A 27,561-nucleotide genomic window follows, 5' to 3' on the forward strand; every position below is an offset into this window, starting at 1 on the left:
TGTGAGTTATCCCTCACTGTAAAAAGCAGAACTGCCTGAAAATGCGTCATTCCCAGGAACTCGGGAGCTTGCACTGCTGTCTCCAATATTCAGTGACAGTTACCAACTCACCCCAAGTCAGGTTAGCCAGGGTCAAGAGCTCAGGAATAGTGTCTTGACACACGACATATTCTGGAGAGTACGGATCTGTTTGCACATCCGCATCCCGGTAGTCGGTCTGAGTGCCCACAGTAGACTTCGAAGGGATGGTGGTATACTTGGAAGATTCAGGAGAAAAAACAAACGGTTCTCTCCTAGGAGGGTAAAATTAAAGGTTGAAACTCAATGTGAACATTTAAAACACTACAGAACCAGGTAAAAACAAGTCTTTGGGCTTCGTTAAGACCCTTCCCCCTTCAAATGCTCACAGAGTCCATCATGACTACGTGTGTGCCCGTGTGCCCTACAATTCCTAGAGAACATCCGTGTTGCTCTCACTTGTACCAGGGCAGTGAGTGGACATAAACAGCTGGATCTCCTCACAGAGGCAGCTGTGTGCTGCACAGCCAGAGACGGCTCTGGGGTGGGGGTGCTGCATCCCCAGGTCTGGACTGCTCCGCATCACTGCATTCGCTACTGCATCTCTGATCTCAGTTATAGCCCAGCTTAGCTGTGTCTTTGCAGAGACGCAGAGGACAGAATGCTTGCTGACGGCAGCGAGCACCAGGACCCACTTGTCTTCATGGATGATAGCTCTTTAATCAAAGCTGGAATAACGCAGTGAGCCTGTGGGTGAGTTAGCAAATCCCCGCCACAAAAATCATTTGCAGGGAGACTGCAAAAGCATCAACAGAAAGTATAACTAGGGGGCGGTGGAATAGCCCAGTGGGCAAAGGCGCTTGCCAACAGGTTTGACGGCCTGAGTTTGATCTCTGGAATGATGGAAGGGCAGAACTGATTCCCGCATGTTGTCCAGTGTCATATATGTGCTCCCAACCCACATACAAACACACACCCCGATAAATAAATAAACGTGCTTTTCTTTTCTTTTGCTAGCAAACGTATCCTGGTATGGGGCATATACCTGTAATCCAGTACTGGGAGATGGGGACATGGTGAGTTGGAGGCCAAGTCTGGCTAAATAGCAAGACGTTGTTTCAAAAAGAAAAAAAAAATGCACAAGTGAAAATATTTATACTGGGGCTAGGGAGGTGGTTTAGGGGGTAAAAGCGTTTGCTGAACAAGCCTGGTGACTTGAGATTGATGGCTGGAGCCCACTACAGGGGCATGTGTCTGTAACCCCAGAACTCCCAGTGGAAGATAAGAGACAGAGAAAGAACCAGCAGGGGGCTCAAGGGCCAGTTAGCCTAGAACACACTGCACAGAGAGACCCTCCCTCGGCTAGCCTGGACACACTCACAGAGAGACCTTCCCTTGGCTAGCCTGGACACACTCACAGAGAGACCTTTCCTTGGCTAGCCTGGACACACTCACAGAGAGACCTTCCCTTGGCTAGCCTAGAACACACTGCACAGAGAGACCCTCCCTTGGCTAGCCTGAAAAAAACTGCACAGAGAGACTCTCCCTTGGCTAGCCTGTACACACTCACAGAGAGACCTTCCCTTGCATAGCCTGGACACACTCACAGAGAGACCCGCGCTCAACAAGACAGAAGGAGAGACCTGACCCTCAAAAGCTGTCCTCTGATATGCACAGACTGGCATGCTACAAGTGTGCCCACACTCATTCACATAAATAGACAGAGAAATGGACAGATAAGAACATATGGAAAAGCAAAAGCCCAAAACAATACTGCACAATAAAGGAACTTCTGGCGGTGTCACCATTCCTGACATCAAGCTCTACTATAGAGCTGCAGTAATAAAAACGGATTGGTATTAGCATTAAAACAGACATGTGCATCAATGGGATCGAATTGAAGACCCTGGTACTAACTCATACACCTATGAAGACCTGATTTTTGACAAAGAGGCTAAAACTGTACGATGGAAAAAAGAAAGCATCTTCAACAAGTGGTGCTGGCATAACTGGGTGCCGACATGTAGAAGAATGAAAATAGATCCACATCTATCCCCATGCACAAAACTCAAGTCCAAGTGGATCAAAGACCTGAATAAATCCAGCCACACTGAACCTCATAGAAGAGAAAGTAGGAAGTAGTTTTGAATGCATTAGCACAGGAAACCATTTCCTAAATATAATATCAGTTGCACAGACCCTGAGAGCCACAATTAATATGGGACCCCTGAAACTGAGAAGTTCTGTAAGGCAAAGTTTACAGTCAATAAAATAAAATGGCATCCTACAAAATGGGAAAAGATCTTCACCAACCCCACATCTGACAGAGGCCTGAATCAAAAAATACATAAAAAACTCAAGAAACTAGACACCAAAGTACCAAATAATTTTATTAAAAAATGGGGTACAATCTAAGCAGAATTCTCAACAGAAGAACCTCAAATGGCCGAAAGACATTTAAGGAATTGCTCAGCATCCTTATCCATCAGGGAAATGCAAATCAAAATGACTCTGAAATACCATCTTACACCTATCAGAATGTCTAAGATCAGAATACTGATGACAGCTTATGCTGCAGAGAGACAGCTCCATCGCTGGTGGGAGTGCAAACTTGTACAGGCATTTTAGAAATCAGTGTGGCGGTTTCCCAGAAATTTGGGAATTAACCTGCCTCAAGACCCAGAAATATCTCTCTTGGGTGTATACCCAAAGGATGCACAATCATACCACAAGGACATTTGCTCAACTATGTTCATAGCAGCATAGTTAATAGCCAGAACCTGGAGGTGGTGACTCACGCCTTTAATCCCAGCACTCGGGAGGCAGAGGCAGGCGGATCTCTGTGAGTTCAAGGCCAGCCTGGTCTATAAGAGCTAGTTCCAGGACAGGCTCCAAAGCTACAGAGAAACCCTGTCTCGAAAAACAAACAAACAAAACAAAAAACAAAAACAAACAAACAAACAAAAGCCAGAATCTGGAAACAACCTAGATACCCATCAACCAAAGAACGGATAAAGAAAACGTAGCACATTTACATAATGTAGTATTACTCAGCAGTAAAAAAAAACAATGACATCTTAAAATTTGCAGGCAAATAGAATTAGAAAAAAAAAAAACATCCTGAGTGAGGTAACCCAGACCCAGAAAGACAAATATGGTATGTACTCACTCATAAGTGGATATTAGATGCAATTAGACGCTATAATCCACAATTCCAGAAAAACTTGGTAAAAGGGGGATCAAGAGGGACAGACATGGACAGTCCCAGGAAGGAAAAATAGTTAAGATGGCCTGGGTAAACTGGGAGGTGGGTAGAAGGGAAGGGATGGGGAATGGGAACATGAAGATTCAAGATGGCTGAGTTGAGGGAGGGACAGAGAGGAAGAGAAATGAAAGAGATATCTTGATAGAGGGAGCCATTATGGGGTTAGGGAGAAATCTGGTGCTAGGGAATTTCCCAGGAATCCACAAAGATGAACCCAGCTAAGATTCCTAGCAATAGCGGAGAGGGTATATGAACAGGCCTTCCCCTTTAATCAGATTAGCGACTATCCTAATCGTCATCACAGAACCTACATCCAGTAACTGATGGAAGCAGATGCGGTGACCCACAGACAAGCACTGGCTGAGCTCCTGGAGTTCAGTTGAAGAGAGAGAGGAGAGAGCATATGAGCGAGGGGTATCAAGATCATAATGGGGAAAACCAGAGACAGCTGACACAAGCTAGTGGGAGCTCACGGACTCTTAAAATCCTAGCACCCCCCAAAAAACATTTCATGACATCTTCCTGATAAAATACTGAAGGATTGCCACCCCAAAAGTATGTATTCCAGGGAAACAAAAGAAGATTTGTAAAACGTGTGTGTGTGTGTGTGTGTGTGTGTGTGTGTGTGTTTGCGCATGCGTGTGTGCATGTTACAGATGAAAAACTTAATTCCTTTTTGATGGGACTCAAAGATGGAACTCTTGGGAAGTGATAAGCCTTCATGGATAGACTGGAACCTTATAATGGTGCTAGAGGTCACAACATAGGTCCCACTTCTTCGTATGTGTGAGCATGGTCTTTCCCCCTTTCACTACATGAGGACATGGCACAAGAGCCCTCAGCAGACACTCAATGTTGGTGCTTTGCTCTCAGACTTCCTAGCCTCCAGAATGATAAGAAATAAATTTCTATTACTTATAAATCACTCAGTCCTCAGTCTATGACAATTTGTAGCACACATAACTCATTATCAGAAATATATTGCATGTCATAACCATTATATCCATATAAACATGGCCATTCATCTTTATTAAACAAAGTGTATATAAAATAGCAACATATGTCTGACACTTTGACCCACTAGAAAAATTATTAAGCTTTAATATTCTAGAAAACACTATTAGATCTTGGCACACAGAAAATCACCAGAGGGATCAGGTAGGCTCCTGACTATGGTGGTCGATGGTTTATAGGCTGCAGAGCACTGGTCTTGAGAACTGCCTTCCTGAAGTAAAAATGAAATGATGACTTGAGAGACTTATGAAATAAAGTCACTTACTTGGACGGTGCTAAGACAACATTGAGCGGCATCTGTTGAAGAAATGGAAGGAAGGGCCTGAGAGGAACAGGAAAACACGTGTGAGATTTTCGTACCGGCAAACCTTTCTTCTTCTTCTTCTTTTTTTAATATATTTATTTATTTATAATGTATACAATATTCTGTCCACATGTGTGCCTGCAGGCCAGAAGAGGGCACCAGACCTCATTATAGATGGTTGTGAGCCACCATGTGGTTGCTGGGAATTGAACTCAGGACCTTTGGAAGAGCAGGCAATGCTCTAAACCGCTGAGCCATCTCTCCAGCCCCACAACCTTTCTTCTTACTTAAATATTTCTTCCTTAAATAAAAAAATTGGTTTGAATAAACTAAAAAAATGAGTAATATTCAAAGTTTTGTGTATACAAAACCACTGGAGATGTTCTTATTTAAAATGCAAATTCCCAGCTCTGGCCCAGGAGATCCAGCCAGGATCTGGCGCAGGTGGTTACTCTGCATCCTCACTGTGCACGCTGGCCGCTTCTAGGCAACCACGCTCTCAGGAGAATATCTGCACTCGGGCTTCGGGTACCTGTCAGTCTCCAGCAATTCCTCAAGTTCTTAAGACCTTCTGAGATAACCAAGGCCTTCATTTGAAGCTTCCCCTCCTGCCGAGAGCCTAAGAACTTGCATTTATTATAGTTAAGAAATTAAATTTCTCTTTTAAAACATCTGTATGAGGAAATGTGTGTGTGATAAAGTAGATCAGAAAGTCCTTCAAAAACTTCCTTTAAAAGGAAGCTTATTCAGATGTGGTATCAAGATTATCTTCCAACCCACAATTGGCAGGGATATCCTCATCTAAGTAGGTCTGCCTTGAGTATACGATCATCACAGGAGTAGCAATCATCAATGAAATAAAATCTTTTGATTGGGTTTGAGCAACATTCACAAGTATTGTCGATTGGACGCTTTTAGTAATTTCTCCTATCCAGTGATTTCAAGATATGTGTTATATTTGACTGCATTTGATGACAACGTTTTGCTATCAACTATCCATCCTTCGTTGCCATGGGTACCTCATCTGCCCTCTCATATGTCTGCTGTGGTGTGGGAGAATTGTCTATATTCTGTCAATCATGTATTTTAATAAAACACTGATTGGCCAGGCAGGAAGTATAGGCGGGTCAACCAGACAGGAAGTAGAGGCGGGGCAATGAGAATAGGATAAGGCTAGGAGGAGAAAACTCCCTCTGCCACTCCTGCCCAGACCACCAGAGAGGAAAGATGTAAGCTGCCCTGCTGAAAAAGGTACTTAGCCATGTGCTAACGTAGATAAGGATAATGAGGTAACATAAGTTTTAAGAGTTAACAAGAAGCCTGACCTAATGGGCCAATCAGTTTATAACCTTATGGAGTCCTGTGTGTGAGTTCTCTTTGGAATTTGCCGGCTGTGGGGTACCGAGCGGGACGGAAACCCCAACAAGCCGGCCCCCTCATGTTACACTGCTGTGAAGATTAGGTAACATCCAAGCAAAGAACTGAGCATGAGGGCTGGCGTGCTGCACCCCCCTAGGGCTGACAACTGCTGCTGCCACCATAAAGAGGCTCCTCACAGCCTCAGGCTCCAACATGTATTACTCTTCACTCTCTACCTGTCAAAGAATTTATAGCGATTCCTTCCAGAAATTTCCGGATCTTCGTACTCTTCCTTGGGCATCTGGAAGGAAGCATCCAACCTAAAATGAAGCAGAGAAATACATTCAAGCCATCCTCTCTACGTGTCGTGTTTCCGAGCTGAGCTTAGCGGATCTGGTAAGAGGAAAAGTCAAGAGTTGAGAAATGAATATGTTTATAAAATCCCCAATACAAAAAATGCCATTTTTTAATAAAAATAGAAAAATTTCAAAGACTAATTTCATGCCCTGTCTGGGCTACATTATTATTTATATTAACTTACCATGACTTACTTGCAAGTCATTTAAATAATTAAGATTTTAATAGATTTATTTTTGAAGGTGATTTACTTGTAAGTACAAAATCAAAAATAAAAAAATCAAAAAACACCATAGTTTAAGTTCCAGAAGAAAAGATCACTTTTTTATTTTTATTTTTTATGTGTATTGGTGTTTTGTCTGCATGTTTGTCTGATCTTGGTGTTACAGACAGTTGCAAGCTGCCATATTGGTGCTGGGAATTGAACCCAGGTCCTCTGGAAGAACAGTCAGTGATCTTAACTGCTAAGCTATCTCTCCAGCCTCGAAAAGATCACTTACAATTTCTAAGGTGAACCAAAGGAACAACAGACTGGATCATCCCTGGCTTTGGTGGTGAGCTGTCCTTTAACATAAATATTTATATATGTATGTTAACCTTCTGAGAACTTTTAACCATATATAACCATGGTTTAATTTATGTGTAAACATATATGTAAATATATAAAAGAATGATCACATATATGGCTAATATACTATCATATTTATTATATATAAACATATGTGTTTTAGAACTTATTTAATATATTTACGTATTTTGCAAATAATTATAAATTTCATATATATTAATATATGGCTAATAAATATAACCTATATATGTATAAAATGTATGGCTTTTTTTCTTAATCAGTTTTATTTTACAAAGAGGGATTTACATCACAGCTATAAGTTTTCAAATCATGCGAAATAATTACAATTTTTAAAAAAATCAATATATTCATTAAAAACATGCATATATTTTTGGAGCAGGACCCCCTGATACTTACGCAGCGCGGAGTCGAAGGGCTTCTTTATGTCTGGCTTCCTGTCCCCTCCATTCTCGACTGACACACGATGGGACAGGATCTGACTTGTTCCAGTATATAGAATATCGTGGATGATGAAACAGGTTACTGAACATGGACCTAAAGTGGGGAACTTTTCTCTAATGTTGGGAAAGTGAGGCAGACAGGAAAAGGTCAAAATTACATGGTCAGATTTTCTAATACAACTTAATCATGTTGTAAGTTTTTTTCAAAAGCACAAAACGACGTATCGAGCACCAGAGGAGGAGTGACTAGTGCATGCACAGACTGTCTTTGAGAGGATGCTCAAGAGGCTGGCCCCCATATTTATGTGACAGGGGCTAGGACTGTATTATTCTGTGCTGTACATACTTTACTACTACTTAAATTTTCTAGCCCAGGCACACACATACTTTCCATTGACTTAGCTTATGGGTTCCTGTGTGTGTGTGTGTGTGTGTGTATGTGTGTGCGCGCGTGTGTGTGTGTGCGTGCGTGTGTACATGAACCCAGGTGCCCACAGAGGCCAGAAGAGGTCATCCAATCCCACAGAACTGCAGTGACAGGCAACTCAGCTACAGGTGGTTGTGAGTCACTGCACCTGGTTGTTGGAAACTGAACTCCCCTTTTTTTGCAAGAGCAGCAAGCACCATTAACCTCTGAGCCATCTCTCCAGACCAGTTTATGAGTTCTTTGTTCGCTCTTACTTAACCCCTGCAATGAGCTACGTGTCCTTACAAGCTTGGCCCCTGAAATCATGGTGCAGTAATTCCTACAGTACCCCCAATCCGGATTAATTGCTCTGATTAGTGCAGTATCCAAGCCTGGTGATTCCTATTAATTAGGTTGTGCTAGTAGATAAGTTAGACTTACCAGTCTGCTTCGAACCAGGGTGGCTTGGATATTCGCTTGTGCATGATCTCGCTCACTCGACACAATGAATAACGGGTCTGTAAAGCAGCAGAGTGACGTAAAGATTAAGTATGTTTACACCTCCAGGGAGAATCTTGGGCAAAGAATACAACTTTCTCCCCCTTCTCTCTCTCGTCTTTATTTATGTATTCTATTTTTAATTGAAGATATTTTTTTCATACAATATATTCTGATTCTGGTTTTCCCTCTCCAAACTCCTCCAAACTCCTCCAGATCCTCCCCCCTCCCCCCAAATCCACGCCCTTTCTTTCTCTCTCTTTAGAAAACAAACAGGCATCTAAAAAATAATAACAAGGTAAAATAAGATAAAATAAAAACAAACAAATAGGAATAAGACAAAGCAAAGAGAAGAAGAAAACCAAAGGAAAAGCACAAGAAACATAAACACACACACACACACACACATACACACACACACACACACACACTTACTCACACAGAAATTCCATTAAAAAAAAGCGGAAGCCATGTTATATATGCAGAAGATAATCAGAGGAAACAAAGTCCCTAACAAAGCATTATGGGACAAAGAATCTTCAGAAATGCCATCGTATTTGTTTCGTGTTGGCATCTACGGCTGGGCACAAGACCTGGCCTTAAGAGTGATTTGTTTACCCAGTGAGACTCTGTCGGAGAGAACTAAGTTTTGCTTTGTGAGAAGTTATCAGCTGGAGATGGCTGCTGGGTTAGGGAGGGGGGCTTGTGTCCATCTCACTCTCAGCACTGGCACCCCCTCTGGCTTGGACCCATGCCGGCCTGCTACCACGGGCTCTGTGAATTCATGTGAGTATCAGTCCTGCTGTGTCTACAAGGCTTGGCATCCTTGATGGCCGCCATGCCCTCTGGCTTTTACAGTCTTTCCACCTCCTCATTTGTGGGGTTCCCTGAGGATAGGGATTTGATGTATTCATCCCATTAAGGACTGGGTGTTCCGAGGTCTCTTTCTCTCTGGGTATTGTCTAGTTGTGGGTCTCTGTGTCTGTTCCCATTTACTGCAGGAAGAAGCTTCTCTGATGAAGGCTGAGCAAGACACTCATCTATGCGTATATCAGAATGTCATTAGGAGTTTTCTCTCCAAAGGTCAGCAACTAATTGACCTGTTCCTGTAAGTACCTGCTCACTGGGCATACCTTTAGTGAGGAAGGGTACTGGTGACTGAGTGGATTATCTATTACGATCGGGCCACGTGAGGCTGGGGAGATGGCTCAACTATTAAGAGCACTCTTGCTAGTCTAGATGCAAGTCTAGAGTCTAGCAGAAGGCTTGGCTTCCATTCCTAGCACCTGCAAGGTGACTCACAACCATCTGGAACTTAGTTCCAGGGGATCTGATGCCCTTTTCTGACCTCCAAGGGCACCAGGTACAGAGGGGTGTAATAATACATGCAGGTAAACACTCATACACCTACAATACGGTAGAAAGGTATAAAACTCTTTTTTTTTAAAAAAAAATCAACCAACATGACACTAAATTCATAAGCAGCTTTTGGAGAGACATTTGACTTCCCAAGTAGATTTTTCTCTAGGGGAACAAATACCCTGGCCAAATATTTATAAGATTTATTTCCTAAGAAGAAACCAAGAGTAACAAAGTAGACCATTGGGCAGAACATGTGAGCTGTCATTACACGGCCCAAGCCAAGGAAGATGGGTCTTATCGATGTCTCATGTGAACCCAAAGGGACATAGTTGAAAATAGTTTTGGGTTCAGGTGACAGCTTGGTTCTACCGTGGGCAAAATCCGAAAAAGGAGGCATCACCCGTAAGCTGTTGCGGTGGTTGCAGCAGCAAATCCAATAATTTAGTTAACACTTACACACCTAACATTGTGCGCTGGAATAGGTCCGAGAAGACTACAAACATGAATGGACCGGAAATTAAGGTCCGGAGAAACAAACCACGCATGGAAAATCGGGACATTAACGTAAACTGGAGTTTAATTAGCCCTCGGGGAATCAGTGCACCAAGTCTATTAACAATGTTTCGGCAGACAAGAAGGTTGAAGGAAAACAAAAGGCCCTCTGAAAACAAACGCGAGAGAAACTGGCACCGCTTTACCCAGAACACCGAATTTGGAGTTGTCTGGAGCCTGAGGGCAGCAAGATTATCTTCGCTGGATGTTTTATGCAGGTTGAATGCGGGCACGTTGCGTGAATCTGCAGCTCTGCAAGTCATTCCACACTTTCCTAAATGTGTACCCAAAACTTCGGACTAGGCTTCAGGAAAATCAGTTATCAGGAGAAAAAGACCCCGCCTGCTGTTTGGAGAAGCTGAGCGTACCTGTGGCTTCCGAAGCGCTACCGCGCGCGGCCACCTGCGTGCAGGGACCTGCTACTCCTAACTATGCGGTCTGGGGGCCGAGGACTGGTCCTGGAGCTATCTTATTTATTTTTATTTTATTTTATTTTATTTTATTTTATTTTATTTATTTTTAGCAAGCTACACCCCTACCAGGTAACATTAGCTCCTGGGAGGAGTGGACAGCGCTTACCGTACAGGAAATCGTACACTCGACTGGCGCTGCCCTTGGGCCCCAACCGCTGGCACCGGTACGGAAACCTCTGAAGCTTGGTGCTGGGCTCCTGGATGGTCACTGTATGGCTCATGGTACTGCCTCTTTCGTCCGACCAGCAAAACACCAGCTATGGGAGGCTTGGTAGCTGGGTACACCGTAGCTATGGCAACCTCAGATGCACACGCGAGGTAAGGGGCGGGGCGAGTTTCAGAAGGCGGGACGGCAGGGCAGGGAGGGGTGGGAGCGGGGCGGGACCTAGATGGGCAATTTAAAGAAGCAGGACGGAGTGACAAAGTAGATTTGGAGGATGCACTGTGGGCAAACCTGGCAGGATGAAGAAGCAGGATATGGAGCGCCCTGAGGAGTTGGGAACTGAAAGGAAGGAAGGAAGGAGGCAAGAGAAAGGAAACGCTGATGTAGACGGAGGTGGGGCTAGGAAGAAGAGCTAGGGGGCGGACGACCTCGCTCCGGTCCAACTAGGGTTTAGAGCACAAGCTGGGGAAAGGGCTACTCTAGAAAACCAAGAGCCATTTGCTAGTAACAGCCCTTGCATCAGTCTCTTTTGGAGATCCCTGGGAGGTCTGGTAACCTTCTAGAAGAAGGGTACTTTCTTTTCTGAAAGCCCCTTTTCGAGGGAATCTAAGCTCCTAAATGCTGGGCCTTGGGGCAGTAACCAAGATCATATCAGCTTCAGAGTGAACTAGAACATCAGTGATTGGAAATCTGTCTCCAGGCTGCTGTTCTTCGTTAGAGCAGATGCGGACAATTCGGCGCATGCGTAGTAGGCTCTGCTAAGCAAAAATTGGGTCAGTTTTCGAGACTACTCAGAACCTTTTGCCCACGACACATTCTTCTTTTTAAAAGAAATTTCATTCATTTATCACTTTACTTTAAAAGTAACCAGCATCTCGAATTAATGACGTTGTTTGCTCATTCATTATTGGTGGCAAACTAAATTTAGGGTCTCACACACGCTACAAGCGCTCCCCTACTGAGATACACTTTAGCACAAGCTATAGATTAAAAAAAAAATTGCTACCATCATAACTAACAAAGTTAATACTAATTATTTTGTTCAAGCATATAGTACATATTCAAATGTACATGGTTGACTCAAAGATGTTATTTATTCTTGGTTCATCCCACTAAAGATTTTTTTAAGCCCTCATTTTGTTCTAGAGCAGTGAGTTTCTAGCATTTTGTAGTTTAAAAAAAAACATTCTTAAACCAACTTGGTTCTCCTGAACTATGATGATAAAGATAAAAATCAATGCTAGATTCTTTTTCTTATGCATCAAAATCAGAGAAATGAGCAGGGCATGTTAGTACAGGTGTTTAATCCCACCCAAGACAGCCATAGCTCTGTGATACATATGTGGAGCCATAATGCTTTACTGTTTTTCGTGTTACTGCTATGGTTGCATACATTTCCATATATCTGATATTCTAATTAGCTCGAACTTTACCGCTTTTAAAATAATATTTCACTTTAGAACATATTTTGGAAACTTGTTGAATTTTTTTTCCCCTGAATTTTGGTTCATGGACTCGTAACTATAGAAATCAGGGAATTTTCGCAGGCCAGGAACTTAAGGTAATAATTCAACACTTCTCTCCATTTTTAGATCTATTCCACACAGTTTGCGTCTTACGTTTATCTTCGAATAACTAACCAACCTGTGGTAAACTCCTAAGGTGACTCCCAGGTCACCCCTTGGTGTTCATGCTCTGGTCGGCGTGTCCAGCCTTGTGACATTGCAACCCGGCGTTGTCATTTCTCTCTATAAAGATCACACTTTAGCCACTCACAATTGAGGTTTTTTAAAAATCACACACACAAAAGATAGTCTTAATGTTGGTTCCTCTGCAGGCAAAGGTGCTGGCTACCAGGGACAATCCAGGCCCGGCAATCTGAGTCTGATCCCCAGAATTCATGTAAAGGTAGACAGAGAGGACCAGCTCCCCAAAGTTGTCCTCTGGCCTCCACATGCTGGCCACAGCAAGCGCCTCCCCCAAATCACACACACAATACTAATAAAAAAACTTTTAAAAAATGCAATGGTTTAAGCAAGTTCATATTTGGTTGCCTTCATAACTGTCCTGGGCTGGGTGCCCATGGGTTTGAGTTTGGCAGGCCTCAGTGTCCTGGGTCATACCTACACCTTTAGTGTTAGGACTTGCTTTAACCAAAAGACTCCGCAGGCCACGGTGGGAAATAAGCGGCTGTGTGATTGATATTTTACAGAGACCTTTAGTATCTATTTTGCTTTCTCTTCATAAGTGATTTTAAAAAAACAAGTGACCATGTTTGGAACCCCACATTGCAAAGAACTTGTAGATGGCTTCTAGGAGCTGACATGGCCTCCGACTGCTAGCCAGAAAGAAGCTGAAACCCTACCCGCTACAATAGCAAGAAACTGAATTTCTCTAATAACTGGAGTGAGGCTGGCAACATACTCATCTCCGCTGGAAGCTCAGATAAAACAGTAACCTCCCCCAGTCTTAAATTGCAATCTGGAAAAATCCTTAAGCCACGCCCAGACTCCTGTCCTAGAGAAATGGTGAGGAGACAAATGTGTGCTACTGTTAGGCTGTGCTAAAAATGTTACGTGGATGTCTTGGTGCCATGGCTTGTTAAGCATGCATGACTTAAACAACAGATACGCATTTCTCACAAGGGATCTAGAATGTCTAGCATAAGAAAGGTGCACATCTATTTTGTTTCTGATAAGGGCCGAGGGGCTTTCTGGCCGGCACATGGCTACCTTCTTGTTCTGCTCTATTCTCATATGACATAATTGAGGGGGAGAGTAACTAGTCTCTTCCTTAAAGGTCCAAACCCATCATAGAGACTGCATCCTATGATTTCATTGATCTTAACTACCATAGTGGAGATTAGGGCTTCGTTTGGGTGAGACATAAACATTATGTCCAGAGAAAACAATAAATGACTAATGGATGGATGGCCTTCGTGAAGCTAGGTCTCGCCATTTGATGTAGTTGTATAAAAGAAACTTCAGCACTGAAGAGTGGTTCTTGTTAATGAAATTCAGGTAAAAGGAAAGATTTGATCATATTTGAATTCTCCACAGGGGCTAATTTCTATTGTGTCTTGCAAGGCAGGGGGCATTCATTGTCTGTCCTTGTCCTTTTGCATGGGAAACAATGTTGGCTGATAGAGACGGTGCTGCCCTTAAGGCAGAAGGCAGGGTGGACATTTTTATTTCTCTTTATTATGAATTCTCTTCCTACGAAGCAACTCAATACACGTGTGGCTATTTGGCCTTTTCACATCACATGTGGGAAAAAGGGATTCTGGAAACTAGTGTAAAGATGCCAACACTCTGTGCTGCTGCTGCTGCTGCTGCTGCTGTCAGTGAATAGCTGTCACCTCCCAGTCACCCAGTAGCTTGATGGCTTCTCCCACCACTTGTGAACCGGCCTGCAAATGAAGTCAGAACTCAGCTTTCTCAAGAATCAGAAGCCAGAGGATGTTGTATAGTACATGTTTCCCCAGGGAAACTGGAAAGCTTTTTTTTTTTCCTTCAGAGGCAGACATGCAAATATTATGTAAAGTTGCTTAGTTCTGTAAGCAACACAGAGGCTAGCCTTAAATAGACGAGAATTTAAGCCTTGCAATTCTCTGCTCTCAACACGTGGTGTCGCTCCTTCGCTACTAGCAGCAGCTGCACATCCTTGGGTGAAGTCATCAAATTTGCGCACGGTAGGCATGGAACAGGGCTACACACCTTTAACACTGAAGAATTTTAAAAAGTAATTCATGCTGGGTGGTGGTGGCACACGCCTTTAATCCCAGCACTCGGGAGGCAGAGGCAGGTGGATCTCTGGAGTACAAGGCCAGCCTGGTCTACAGAGTGAGTTCCAGGGCAGCCAGGGTTACACAGAGAAACTCTGTCTCAAAAACGAAAGAAAGGAAAAAGAAAATAAATCTTAGTTGCTGTCTGTCGTGTCGGTGGCTCTGCCATCGCATTCACAGAAGCCATTTGTTATTTGGGGTCATCCCCCTCTACTCAAGTCACTATTTCAAGCTTGTTGCCTATTAATTTAGTAATTTTAGCAACAACAATCCAAGAGCTAAAAAGGGTAAAATTTGCTAGTTAAAATAAAAACTGAGGAGCGATCACTGGATAGAAAGTGTATTAAATGTCTTACTAATCGTATCTTAGTGTTCATCCTTATGTTAACCGATTTTCAAGTTTTAAAATATTAGCATGTGTGTGTATGTGTGGGTGTGCACCACAGTGTACGTATGGAGTTGTTTATCTTATGCCACCATCTGAGTTCTGGAGATTGAACTCAGGTCGCTAGGCTTGGTGGCTAGTGGAATTACTCACTGAACTATCTCTCAGGCTCTTCAACTTAATAGTCTAATTATAGCTCTTCTTGGGGGAAATAGGTTATTGATGTTTTTCGCAGAATTATATAGGAAACAATAATTGGGTATGTTTTATATTCTTAATTTCCATTTAATATAAAATAAACCATCTTAGTCTACAAACATCTAGGCTGAGAAAGAAAAGTAAAGCTTCGTGCTTACTCACTCATCAAAGGTAAAAGGAAAAGTAACCACATACGTAAGGTGGTTATAGCATCCTAAAACAAGAGGTAGGTTGCTGAGTACAAAATAGTAAATATTTCCCTTTTGAAAGGAGATCTTTCGTTTTTTAGACATGACCAAGCTTTGAGACCTAGGCTGGACTTGAACCCAGTATACAACCCAGGCTGGCCTTAAACTCTGTATCCTCCTGTGTCTGCCTTCAGAGGGCTGAACTTACAGGTTTGTCCACCATTTCCAGTTGGCTCTTTATTTTGTTCACGAGCCGGAGACTATTCCATCTCAAAGAAGCAGCTATTATAGGTCATGGTGCTTGAGAGACAGCCAAGGGTTTATTCCAGCCTCAGATAAATTCATCTAAAGAAAGCAAAGGCAGAAGATCGCTTTGCCTGGGGCCTGCCTCTACTAAGGAGACCACACAGAGAACCAGTCCATATCAATTCCACTTAAAAAAAAAAGTTTCAACACGAAAATACAACTCAAACATCAAAGGGGATAAGGGATAGTTTATTCTGGAGACAAATATGAATGGCGTGGTCTGGGGAGAGTTTCACATTATCCCAAATTCCACATTCCAGTATGGTAATAGTCTCACACAGCTTTGCAGTAAAGAAAAAAAGAAAATCATGCATGAAGACACTTCCCAGATATAGTGGTAAAAACAATAGATAGGTCACAAGAAAGTGAGAAAATCTCAACTATAGCCTCAAATGGTATCTGGATTCTCAGCCTTGCGGTTGGTGGGAACGAGAGTGTCTGCTTGTTTACCTAACACTCACAAAGAATTAGGCCACGTACAGGAGGGGGCAATAAAGGGGCCAAGGGCAGCCCAGAGGGTAAAGCTGCTCCTAGCAAGCTCCTTGTGGACTAGCAACATTCAGTCCTCGCTACAGCGTTAGAGTCCTAGTCAATTGATCGGTCTCTCAGGACATTCAGAGTGAGGCAGGGTTCATTCCAGGAACTGTCCTTCACAAAGGGAAAAATGGGATGAAAAAATATCAGTTACAAAAAAGTTTCAATTTTTCTCCCTCCCCCTTTTTGGCCTACAATTTGTATCGAACTCAATCCTCATAATTCCCTAAATTTTCCAGCTCTCTCTTTTTCTCCCTTGCTCATTTACTAAGAAAAAAAATAAATACAGATCAGTGGTTTTAAAATGAGAGTCACTTTGCATTAGATACATTGGGATAGTACATGGAACACTGGGAGAGGTGGAACCTCGGGAGCTACGGAACTTTGAACAAATTAGATGCATTTCTGAACCTCAGTTTGTTATGAGGATTAAATGACTCTCAAACTCAACACTATCCATGGAAGCTATTTTCCTGAAGATTATATTGTTCCTACTTAGATTTAAGAAATACCTGGAAAAAGTATTTTTTAATTTTATTTTCGTGACAAATAAATGATTGGACAATTTATACTAAAACCAGTTGGAGACTGAAGAGATGTAACTCAGTTGGTAGTGTTTGCTTAGCATTCAGGAAGCCGTACAAATCAGGCATGGATGGCACACACTTGTAATCCCAGCACGTAATGATCAGTCAGGGTCATGCAGCCTAGGGTAGAGTTCCTTGTCTATAAATACTTGTATTTGAAAAAATAACCTGCCACACCCCATTAGCTAAAAGCTAGTTTAAGAAAGTCACTCAAACATGTGGCCAGTTCTAAGTGAACATCTCTACAGTTAGAATGGAGCTGCACTGAGGGTTTTACTTTCACTATCAGTTACCTTGCCTTTTTATTCACACAAACCCAACACACACACACACACACACACACACACAGAGACAGAGACAGAGACACAGAGAGAGGCGGAGAGAGACAGAGAGAGGGAGGGAGGGAGGGAGGGAGGGAACAGTTGAAACTAGACAGGAAAGTTGCATCCTTTCATAGCTACTGTGCCATGGAATGTTAGCTGAAGATTTAGTGTGTACGTCAGAGAGGACTAGGAGGAAGGGGACCTTCACCTTCAACATCTGCAGACTATACAACATGAAGAGGGAAGGGGCAGGAATACGGGAGGTCATGAAATGCCTCAGGATCTGGTACTCAAAGGAACTGAATTTCACTCTTATGGAGTTCAGAGAGGTAATGTTGCTTTCTTCGGCTATAGTTTCTACATCTATGGGAGGGGGTTAGAGGCCTCTCAGCTCTCTCCCCATCTTCCACCTATGCAAAATCTGCCCACGCACACTTTTAAACTCTGGGTGAAATGAGCATGTCAAATCGAATGGAGAAAAGTCCATGACGCCTCAACTCTATGGGAAAAACTATAGGCAACAGAGCAAAGCTGTGAATGGGAAAGGGGGGCCTTCCCCAGGGAACGGCACACTGAATGGTTGTTCAGTGCCAAAGGTCAATCCTTAAAACGTACATATAGGTAAAATTATACTGAACTGAACAAGTTATATTTAGGAATATATATGTATACATTTATACATATGCATGCAATGACAATTAGTAAAGAAAAAAAGAGAAGCCATGAATTTGAAGAACAGAGGGGAAGGGGTGCGCACACGTGACGGTTTGCAGGGAGGAAAGAGAAAGCAAAAATGTTGCGATTAAATTATCTCAAAAGCAACACTGGGTGACCTTTTAACCTTTGCGACTGCGCAGAAGAAACCATGCCCTTGGGTCAAAGCCCTTGTACCACTTCTTTCGCGCACGCGCATCTTAGGCTCGCTTCCGTTCTGAGAGGCGGGACTTCCTATTCTCTTTAGTGTGACTGCGGAAGTGAGTGCAGACCGCCGCCGCTTGGGGTCTTCGCGCGTGTGCGCTCCCTGCTGCGTTCCGCTGGAAAGATGCCCGATCTGGCCGCCGCCAGCCCTGCCCCGCCTGAGGCTCAGGAAAAGAAGCCGCTGAAGCCATGCTGCGCCTGCCCGGAGACCAAGAAGGCGCGCGATGCGTGGTCAGTGCGCGGCCGGGGAGGGACAGCCAGGCTTCCGCAGGCTTGCCTCCGCTCTGCCCCCTGGCCCTCCGGAGTAACGGGAACCCATAGTTTCGCAGTCGTCTCATTCCCTGAGTGCGCACCTCAGGCTCAGTTAGGTGTAACGGGAGAGGGCAAGAAATAGGTTGGCCCCAAGGTTCTCGTTCTTCATTCCTTGCTGCAATGCCCTTTAACCTTCTTAGGTATTGGGTCCAGATATATAGAAGTGCGTAGAGATGCTACTTGTCTTAAAGGAACTTAAACTATGTGGTAGTTTGTTCCCAGCCATCACTGTACCACTAGGTCTGATACCTTTAGCAAGATTAAAGCAAAGAATTTCAGGTAATTGCTGGGAATTTTTTTCAGAACGTGCGCAAATAGGATACACAGGATACATTTCTGTAGAGATCCCCCTTTAAAAGGCCGAAGGTTAAAAGTCAGCCTGTCTGGGGCTGGAGAAATGGCTCTGTGTTTTAAGAGCGCTGGTTGCCGGTCCAGAGGATCTGGTTTTGATTCCCAACACCCACCTGGTAGCTAACAAGCATCCTTAATTCCGGTCCCAGAGGAGTCCGACAGTCTCTTCTGGCTTTTACTGGCTCGTGTGGGCATTGCATACACCTGGTGTCCAGACAAACATGTAGGCAAAACAACCATACACATGAAATAAAAACAAATACATATTTAAAAACCTCCAGTATAGGTGACATTAATGTTTAGCTTATCAAGTCACGAAAGGTTTGGCTTTTCTCACTTTGATGAAGTCTCAGTTCTGGAGCAGATCTCATTAGGAGCCCTCAGATGACGTGAATATTCATCTCCAGCTATTTCTCCGTCCAAGTGATGAAGTAATAGTAGAAACAGGTACGGGTGCCCGTGCCTCTAATCTCCTTACTGGGGAGACTGAGGCAGGAGGGTTGCCACAGTTCAAGTCTAGCCTGAGCAACAGAGTGAGACCATGTTTTAAAAAACCATAGACGAAAGAGAAATTATTGGTTGGGGTAGTGAGAGTGTACTCTGGTCATCTTATGACCACCGCTTTGCAAGCCCTGCTGGAAGTGGAGACTCTAAAGAGCAGTCTGATGCGGAGGGTCCTGCAGTGGTAATGCCTGCTTATGGAAACGCTGGTAAATGTGAGGTCAAAATTAAGAGCTTAGAAACACAGGCAGACCTTGAATCCCTATTCTCCATCTTAAGCAGGGTTCTTACCATGTCTGCTTCCCATGTGTGTTGACCGAGTCCAGCATTCTGTAAGGTTTCTGCTCTGTAGGACTCCCCGTCATCCCACCCAGTCTGTCTTATCTGCTGGTAAGGATTTTAATGGTAGACCCTCCCTATTGCCCAACTTCGTTTGAGACAGGGTCTTGACACGTCGCCCAGGCTGGCCTCCTACTCAAGATTCTCAAGCCTCAGCTTCCCAAACATGGTTTCAGGCATGTGCCAGTACATTCTGGCCCCTTGGGTTACTTTGTAGATTTTTATCAGTGAAATGTCCCTTAATCTTTCAAAGAAGGATTCTATTTAGTGTGAGTAAGCCCAGTCTGTCCCTTCCTTCCCTGACGACTTTTTCAAGGGTGGATTTTAGCTCCCTGGCTACACATTGGTGATCCCAAACACTAGGAGAGATGATTGTTCTTCTTTAGTGCCAGCCACTTTGGCTTTGCATGGCAGATGGTCTTAAATGTCACTACCAGAATCCTAACATCCGATACTGTTTTGATAGATGGACACAATGTGTGTCATTACAAGTTTTTATTTTTCTTCCTGCTTTAAAAACTTGGCTGGAACTGTCTTCCTTTCTCTTCGCTGATGGACTTTGATGAACTCCAAAGCTAAGTCCTTAAGCAGGATTCATCCTGGCTCCCAGATCTTTTTGGATGTTTATGTTGTCGGGTGTTTAATGATTAAAAATAGGTTTAAGTGTGTTTGGATGTAAGGAGAAACAGGAAGTTAATGTCTATGTGATAATAGGCCCACAAGTTAAGCTTTCCCCTCTTCCCTTTATTTAATGTAAATATTTTATTCAGTTTATTTCATTTTAAAGAAATGTTTATTCCTTGGGTGTAGACTAAAGATATCATTTGCTATGTGGAATTATTTCATCCAGTTAGAACCTTTCCCCAAACAACAATAAAAACAAATCTCAGAACCTTAGTTCTGTGGAACATCTTTATGGGCATGGAACCATTGGAAGAACAACTAGTTAGTCAAGCTGTTCGGTATAGCAGAGTTTTGCTCGTAATTTCAGCCGCATTCTGCGCGCTCGCTGCCCCCTCTCCTGCACTGCCATGTACGCTCTGCGCATGTGCTTACCGTCTATTTACTAGGTAACTAGTGCGTTTTATCTTACAGCATCATCGAGAAAGGAGAAGAGCACTGTGGCCATCTCATCGAGGCCCACAAGGAGTGCATGCGAGCCCTGGGATTTAAGATATGACGCGGTGAGTGAGTGAACTGTATCGCTTAGAGTCCACATTGTTCCACAGGGTTAGCTCCCAGGCACCGGGAGACCACTTGCCTGCTTAGCCCAGCATGTTTAAATAGCACTCAGAAAGTAACTTCTCAGTTCCTAGTGTGGGGTAGGAAGCGATGGCAACAGCTTGGGAGCAGCCAGTAAATCCGAGCTGGAATATGAAGCTTTGAGAACTAGTTTGCTAAGAGTCTTTAGATTACATTACAGTAAGAAGGACTCAGGCTGTGGGAAGTTCAAGTACCCTGTTCTATTCCAGTTGCTGTTTTGAAGTCTCATTAGAGAGGCTTTTCCTCCATGCCCCATGTGAAGTAGGGATGTGTTTCCCTGGCACTGTTCCAGCCGCATTCAGTATCACCTACAATGGTAGAGGTGTCCTGTGGTCACATTCTCCAGATGTTCAACACTAGCCATGGGTAACTTTTAAGCGCTTGAATTGGGCCTAATGAGGCCAGGGAACTGAGTTCTTAATTTGGAAGAAGGTTAACAGTGTGTGGCTGACGGCTACTGTGTCTTTAGTCACCATACACCTGTGTACTGAGCATCCTCTTCCAGGGACCACCCTGCTTCCCTCCAGCCAGGACCTACGCTCTGGGAAGCATCTGGTTTCACCCCCAGACTGTCCCTAGCACCTAGACCACGGCCAGGCACATAGTGAGTACTGAATAGGGTGTTGTTAATTAAGGGAATGAGTGAATGAGTGGAGAAATTAATGGCTTTTCAGTGTGGCAGGATTCCTGAGGTGGGCTGAGCAGGAGGGGAGCTGGAAGCCCAGCCTCCAGGCAGACGGCTATTTGTGCCCTCTCAAGTCACACCTCCCTGCCACCCCTAATTAATTTAACGACAGCAGGGAGATACCAAGGCCACATTCCAGTTTAGCAGTGGTGGAGAGCTGGTTTCCTTCTCTTTCACCTCTCTTTGGAATGTCGCGCATGAGTGCTCTTGGTATTTGAAGTACAGAAAGGAGATGAGTGTCCCCCACCCGATAAGAAGTGTGGCTGGAGAAGGTGTTTGAAGACACAGGCCCCAGCATCTGTACATCAGAACGCTTGCTCCGCGCTCTGGCGCTTTCTCCTCAGTTTTTTTATGTCTTGCTGAGAGCTTCATGGGGGAATTGGAGGTGCCCTGAAAGGGTAGTGGTGGGATTACGTTCTCCAAACAAAGACCCTCGGCGTGCTGCTCCTAACACTCGGTGAGCTTTCCTCGCCAGCATGCTCACTTTAGGGCTCTACATTACCTTGATCTTCAGACTTAGGATGACTACTAATGAAAAAGATCAGTTACTGGAATGCATGGGAGCACACCTCCCGACCAAACCTTGATGCACTAGACTCCAGCACAGCCACCTGCCCTGCCCTGTCTCTTACACTGTTAGACCATATCTTCTGAGAACCTCTTCAGAGGAAAAGCACTTTCAACAGTCGTCATAAAAGCTCCTTAATTCAAAAACGTAAGTGGATCTCAATCAGAGCTGGCCCAGCAGTTGGGGATCAGTGTTATCTCCTTTTATGCCCCCTCTCAAGTTACTCTACATCAGTCACTGGTTCTCACCTGGAGCTGGACCTCAGAAACACCTAAGGGACACTTTCCAGAATTCACAGGCCGTGTTACCTGCTGACTCAACTCCTAGATGGTTTTCAAGTCCTTTACTTCCGTTTGCTAGCACTGAAGAGACAGGGACTATGCCGAATATCAAATCTCTGAAGATTTAATGATAGCAAAAGAAGAGACTCAGAAACTATAAAGAAAAAATGGGTATATTGGTAGTGAGTCTAGATCGTCTTCAGTCATACAGCGTTCTCTCACTGAGAGCCAAGGTAGACAAGTCAGAACCTAATTAGAAATATCAGGGAGTGAGTGGGTAGCTCTTACCTTCCTGCTTTTAAGGTCAAAAGAAACATGGAAATCCACTAAAATAAAATTAAAGTCATGGTGATGCTGCTATTTATTTGTTTAATAGAACTTTATTTATTTGTTTGTCTTTTGTTTTTTGTTGTTTGTTTGTTTGTTTTGAGGCAGAGTTTCTTTGTGTAGCTTTGGAGTCCTGGTATTTGCTCTGTAATCCAGGCTGATCTTGAACTCACAGAGATCTGCTGGGATCAAAGGATGGCCAGGGTTGTTACACAGAGAAACCCTGTCTTGAAAAACAAAAAAGAAAAGAAAACATATCTCAAGATAATGCATTATAGGGATCACCTGTTCAGACTCTCTGAAATGCCAAAATGCAAAAGACAGTCCCACCTGCCAGGGACTCCCCACCCTCTTTCTCAGCCCCTTCTGATGTGGGGCCGGTACCAGGGGTAAGGGTGTGCAGGCTGTTGAAGTGGGGCAGGGCTCTGTTTCTCGTTCCTTTTCCTACTCAGACTTTTGCTTAAGTGTATCATTGTTTCTTCAAGCTCTTTAGGAAAAAGGGAATTTAGGTGTTTGTGTCTTGGTGAGGCTTACTTCCTGTCTAAAATCTAAACAAAGGGAACAGGTTTAGGAAGCTCTTGAGTTGGCGCCTGAGCAACCATCTATTCAATGGTACTCTCTGTCTTCCTGCATAGGGACTGGGGTAGGGTGGATAAGGGGCTCTGGAGAGGCCTGGCACTGCGGAGCCCAGGCCAGCCCCGCTGTCCTCTGCTGCTCTCTCTCTTTCTCTCTCTCTGCATCTTGGCTGTGGACTCAGAGGCTTTTCTTTATTTGCCCTTGGATCAAGGAGGAGCTCCCCGCAGGAACTGTACTGAACTGACCTTCCCTCACCTCTAACACGGTTGCCAGCAGTTCTTGAACCAGCAGAGACGTGCAGGTCTCTTCCAGAGCACAGTGCCTGTTTTTAAAGTAACTTCTAAGAAAAATGGTGTTTTTACTTCACCAAAAACTTCTAAAGTTTAGATACTGTAATGAACAGTTTAGGGTGGTGTTAGTTAAGCTAAACTAGGATTTTGAAAATCAGTCTTTGTTTCATGCCTTGTTTAGAAGAATTGTGACAGTTACGTAATATTTCAGGGAAGCATTTATTTCTGACGGTCTTAAGTCCCTAAATCCCAAGGTCTGGTTTGATGTTTGAACTCTGACTTTCTGAAATAAAATCTTTTCTGCAGGTGGCCTATGTTGTGAATGAAAAAATCCCTGAAGAATGAAGAAGATTAAATATTTTGAAAGTTCCCTTGATGCACTTTGATAAGTGGATGAAGTATTTATAATTTATTAAAAAGCAAAAAGAAAGTGTGGCAAACCATCTTCGTTGTGGCTCTTCTTTTCCTCACAGACCCACGTGACTTTCTGCTCCGTTCCCTTTCCCTCTCGCAGCAGGTAGCAACAGCCTTGGCTGTGAGTTTCTTTTGCGTTGTTGTGGCGTCACAGGATTAGATAGTTATTGTAGGGAGAAAACAGATTCTTCTCTCAACCAGTAGAATATTTTCCCTGTTGAAAATGACGTCACAGCCATGTCATCTCAGCCAAGACTTGCAGTTAACCATATTTAGCCTTTTCGTGCATTGAACTGAAAATCTCAAATACAGACTGGAGACTCAGTGCAGTGGCTGAGGACTGCCTGGTATACACAAGGCCTTGAGTTCTAACCTCAAACAAATAAAAACCTCAAAAACAAAGGATGCTGAGGAATACACTAGAGAACTATGTAATCTTCATGTGTGGTGGGGTGGTGAGGTTGATTTCTTTATAGACGAAAAGAGCTCGGATCCTTTAAGACTGGCCTAATTCACTGGTTAAGCATGTGATTTTTTTCCCTTTTGTTCTGGTAGTCGTCAATGCGTTGGGGATTGGACCTGGGGCCTTAAGCGAGGGAAGTGTTCTGCAGCTTTGCCCCTAGCCCTGTGTGTACAGTTTATAGTGTGATGGAGACAGGGTCTCACTGAATTGCCCAGGCTGGACCTGAACAGGTTCTGAGACCTTGAGCTTGAATTCCTCCTGCTTTAACCTCAGAGTAGCTAGGATTACAGCTCCAGCAAGTCGATGGCTTATCTGCCGGCTGTGTGCTATCAGTAAGTCACAGTGTCTGTGAATCTGAGTTGTCATCTGAAAAGAAACAATAGCTCACTTAAGGTTTTGTGAGCACTAACATCACTTGTAAATCAGATGCCACCAGCGTGTAGTGTTACTGGGATTAATTCTTTGATTCTTTAGTCAGTTTTACTTAACATTCATTTGGATATAATACTTTTAATAAATGCTGTATAGTTTACAGAGACAGCTATAAACCAACTTCCCATTCAGGATAGACCCTTAGTAGATTGCTGTTCAGACTGCTTGCATATGCCCTAGACTACAAAGTGGAAGGCGGATCTACAACTCCAGCAGCCAATGTTAAGTTTTAAATAAACTGTCTCAGACACCCTCTGTTTTTACGTTTGGGGAGAGGTGAGACAGGTCTTTCCTTGTAGCCCGGGTAGCCTTGAACTTGTGCTCTTGCCTCTGCTTCCTGCATACTAGAGGTGCAACCATACTCTACATTATAGAAAGAGATGATTTTTGTTTTATGCGTCTGAGTGTTTCCCTGTATGTGTGTCTATCTCTCATGTGTACTGATGTCCTCAGAGCCCCTGGGACTGGAGTTACAGATGTGAGTCATGGTGTGGGGGCTGGGAACTGGGAAGGGCTCCTTTGCAAGAGCAGCAAACAGTCTTGACTGCTGAGCCACCTCTCCAGTCCTAGTTGCACATATTTTGAGGTGGAAATAAGACTTTTTAAATATTTTCTAAATGTACTCTTAATTTACTAATGAGATTGTAATAGCTCTTCCCCATAATACTTTGCTCTCCGTTAATTAGATGTTAATTAATTAACATCTCCGTTAATAAGAATTCATTCTGTGACTTACTGTAGCTTAACCAGAACATTGTATATGTACTTACTATGTGTCAGATACCTCCAGCAACTGCATCTCAGGCCAAGGCAGGTGGTGTCAGATACATAAATTCTGGTGTGTGTAATGTTGACTGGATTTATGGTCATGTAAAGAAGAAATCACCCGAAACTCACCAGCTTGTCACTCATGTGAAGGGTAACTAGAAGCTATTCATTTTTCAAGGCTATCAGTGGTTCCTGCCCAATTCATATTTAGAAAGGCATTATCCATGTGTCCCTTAGTGTCTGAGGAGGCCAATTTCCTCAGCTTAGAGGCAACACATTGATATTTTGACCTTTTTTAGTTTGGTATTCTCTCCTGATTTGTAAGGAACTAAGGCACCCATTGACAGAGCGCCTCAGAAGACCCTGTGCCCAGCCTTCCCTGGTGCATAGCCTTCCCAGAGACAGTAAGCAGCATTTCAGTAATAATGCTTGGATATCAACACAGTAGTGGAAAAATAAAGAATTTGATCTAGTAGGTGACACACCTCTTTGCCATGTCTTTCTTACGCTCAGTAATTCCTAAACTCAGTATAGACAGACACTTTGTCTAACAGTTCCCTTTGTCTAACCCTGAAACCTTCAGCTTCAAAGTTAATGAAAACAGGCCGTGTCCCTAGGCAGGGCCAGTCCTAGAATTACTGTGCCTTCACGGGTCTGGGAAGATACTTCTGGAGAATCTGTTATCCCTACTTTACAGGTGCTGAGTACAGGTGTTTAGAGACGCATAGCTGATAACCAGGCACGTAAGTCTAGATTGTTAGCATCTGAGCCCAGTGCCTACTGTGCCAGGTACCTGATAAAAATTTCCATTTGTGGATATATGTTTCCTGATCCAGTACATACTTAGTAAAGGCTGATGATGTGTAGGAACAGCCCTAAATATTGAGTCATGTGATCTGGTGTGCTGCTTGCTCTGTTGGACTGGAGAATGATCTATGATTTACAGCTACACTTTCAGTTGTGGTGAGTGGATTTATTAAGTATATAGTAAGCAAAAGTCGGAGAACAAACAGCAAAAGACCATCACATCAGGAGCCCAGAACTCCTAGCAGAAATGAACAGGGAAGCCCTGCTGAGGCAGCCAGCTGAAGTTTCTGTCTGGGAGGAGCACAGTCTCCTCCATAAAGGAGCACGTGACAGCGGGAAGGCAACATCCTCAAATCAGCTGCTTACGTTTATCCGGCAGACACCTGACTGGGAAGCCGAGGCAACTGAAACTCCTGATTGAGAGGGTCCTTCCCGCTTCCCATCCTCACCCCAACCAAGCATTTTTTATATTATGGGATAGTCTCTGACGGAAAAGCTTTCTCGCGTGTTTTAAATGCCCTTGTGACCTTGACGGCTCTCCCTGTTTCTGAGCCAGGAGTCCAGCCTGACCCAGGACAAGTCTTGGAGGACACTTGACATAAACAAGCATGCTTGGTCTAAGGAAGTGGTTCTTAGCCTATGGGTTGTGGTCCCTTTGTGGGTTGAATGACCCTTTCACAGGGGTTGCCTAAGACTGACAGACATATGATACATTACAATTTATAACAGTAACAAAGTTACAATTAATGAAGCAGCAATGAAAATAATGTTATAGTTGGAGGTCACCACAACATGAAGACCTGTCTTAAAGGGTCTCAGCATTAGAAGGTTGAGAACCACTCGTCGAAAGTGTGTGCATGGCAGCAGGGGAGGGGTGGGATGGGTGGGGCTGGGGTGGGGAGGGAGCAACACTGCTTCCAGAGTGAGCTTCTCAATGAGCTCAAACAACACACGATAGTATATATCCAGACTGTCCTCTGGGCAGAGGGCCTGAATGAAAGGGCACACTGTTTCAGCTTTGGTGTGCTCAGAGTACAAAGATTTGTAAGGTGTGTACTCTGCTCATAAAGAGCTAAGAAAATGAGTACATAAAAAAAAAAACAGTCATGGATATTTGAATGTTTTTTTATTCTGATGGGTGTGGGTATTCAAGGTGCTTCC

At 43.7% G+C, this 27,561-nt stretch overlaps 2 protein-coding genes across 3 annotated transcripts in view; one reads left to right on the forward strand and one right to left on the reverse strand.

The window, feature by feature from the left end:
* Cfap91 (cilia and flagella associated protein 91) overlaps nucleotides 1–10,968 on the reverse strand; it is a 41,900-nt gene extending 30,932 nt beyond the window's left edge. Inside the window, exons 1-6 of one of the 2 annotated variants that reach the window (XM_048422809.3) lie at nucleotides 10,744–10,966; nucleotides 8,194–8,270; nucleotides 7,303–7,460; nucleotides 6,197–6,280; nucleotides 4,563–4,619; nucleotides 112–293 (exon numbers count right to left, since the gene is read on the reverse strand). In XM_048422809.3, the coding sequence (XP_048278766.3) occupies nucleotides 112–293; nucleotides 4,563–4,619; nucleotides 6,197–6,280; nucleotides 7,303–7,460; nucleotides 8,194–8,270; nucleotides 10,744–10,858 (673 nt within the window). In that variant the 5' untranslated portion in view covers nucleotides 10,859–10,966. Of the gene's footprint in view, nucleotides 1–111; nucleotides 294–4,562; nucleotides 4,620–6,196; nucleotides 6,281–7,302; nucleotides 7,461–8,193; nucleotides 8,271–10,743 lie in introns of both variants that reach the window. The other variant, XM_048422810.3, reaches the window with a different exon arrangement.
* Nucleotides 10,969–18,066: 7,098 nt separating this feature from the next.
* On the forward strand, nucleotides 18,067–23,959 carry Cox17 (cytochrome c oxidase copper chaperone COX17). Its single transcript, XM_048422754.1, has 3 exons — nucleotides 18,067–18,254; nucleotides 20,622–20,710; nucleotides 23,823–23,959. The coding sequence occupies exons 1-2, from the start codon at nucleotides 18,148–18,150 to the stop codon at nucleotides 20,704–20,706; spliced, it is 192 nt and encodes a 63-aa protein (XP_048278711.1). The 5' UTR covers nucleotides 18,067–18,147; the 3' UTR covers nucleotides 20,707–20,710; nucleotides 23,823–23,959.
* Nucleotides 23,960–27,561: the final 3,602 nt, after the last annotated feature.

The sequence above is a fragment of the Myodes glareolus genome, chromosome 2 (assembly GCF_982192425.1).
Source record: "Myodes glareolus chromosome 2, mMyoGla1.1, whole genome shotgun sequence".
Lineage (NCBI taxonomy): Eukaryota > Metazoa > Chordata > Mammalia > Rodentia > Cricetidae > Myodes > Myodes glareolus.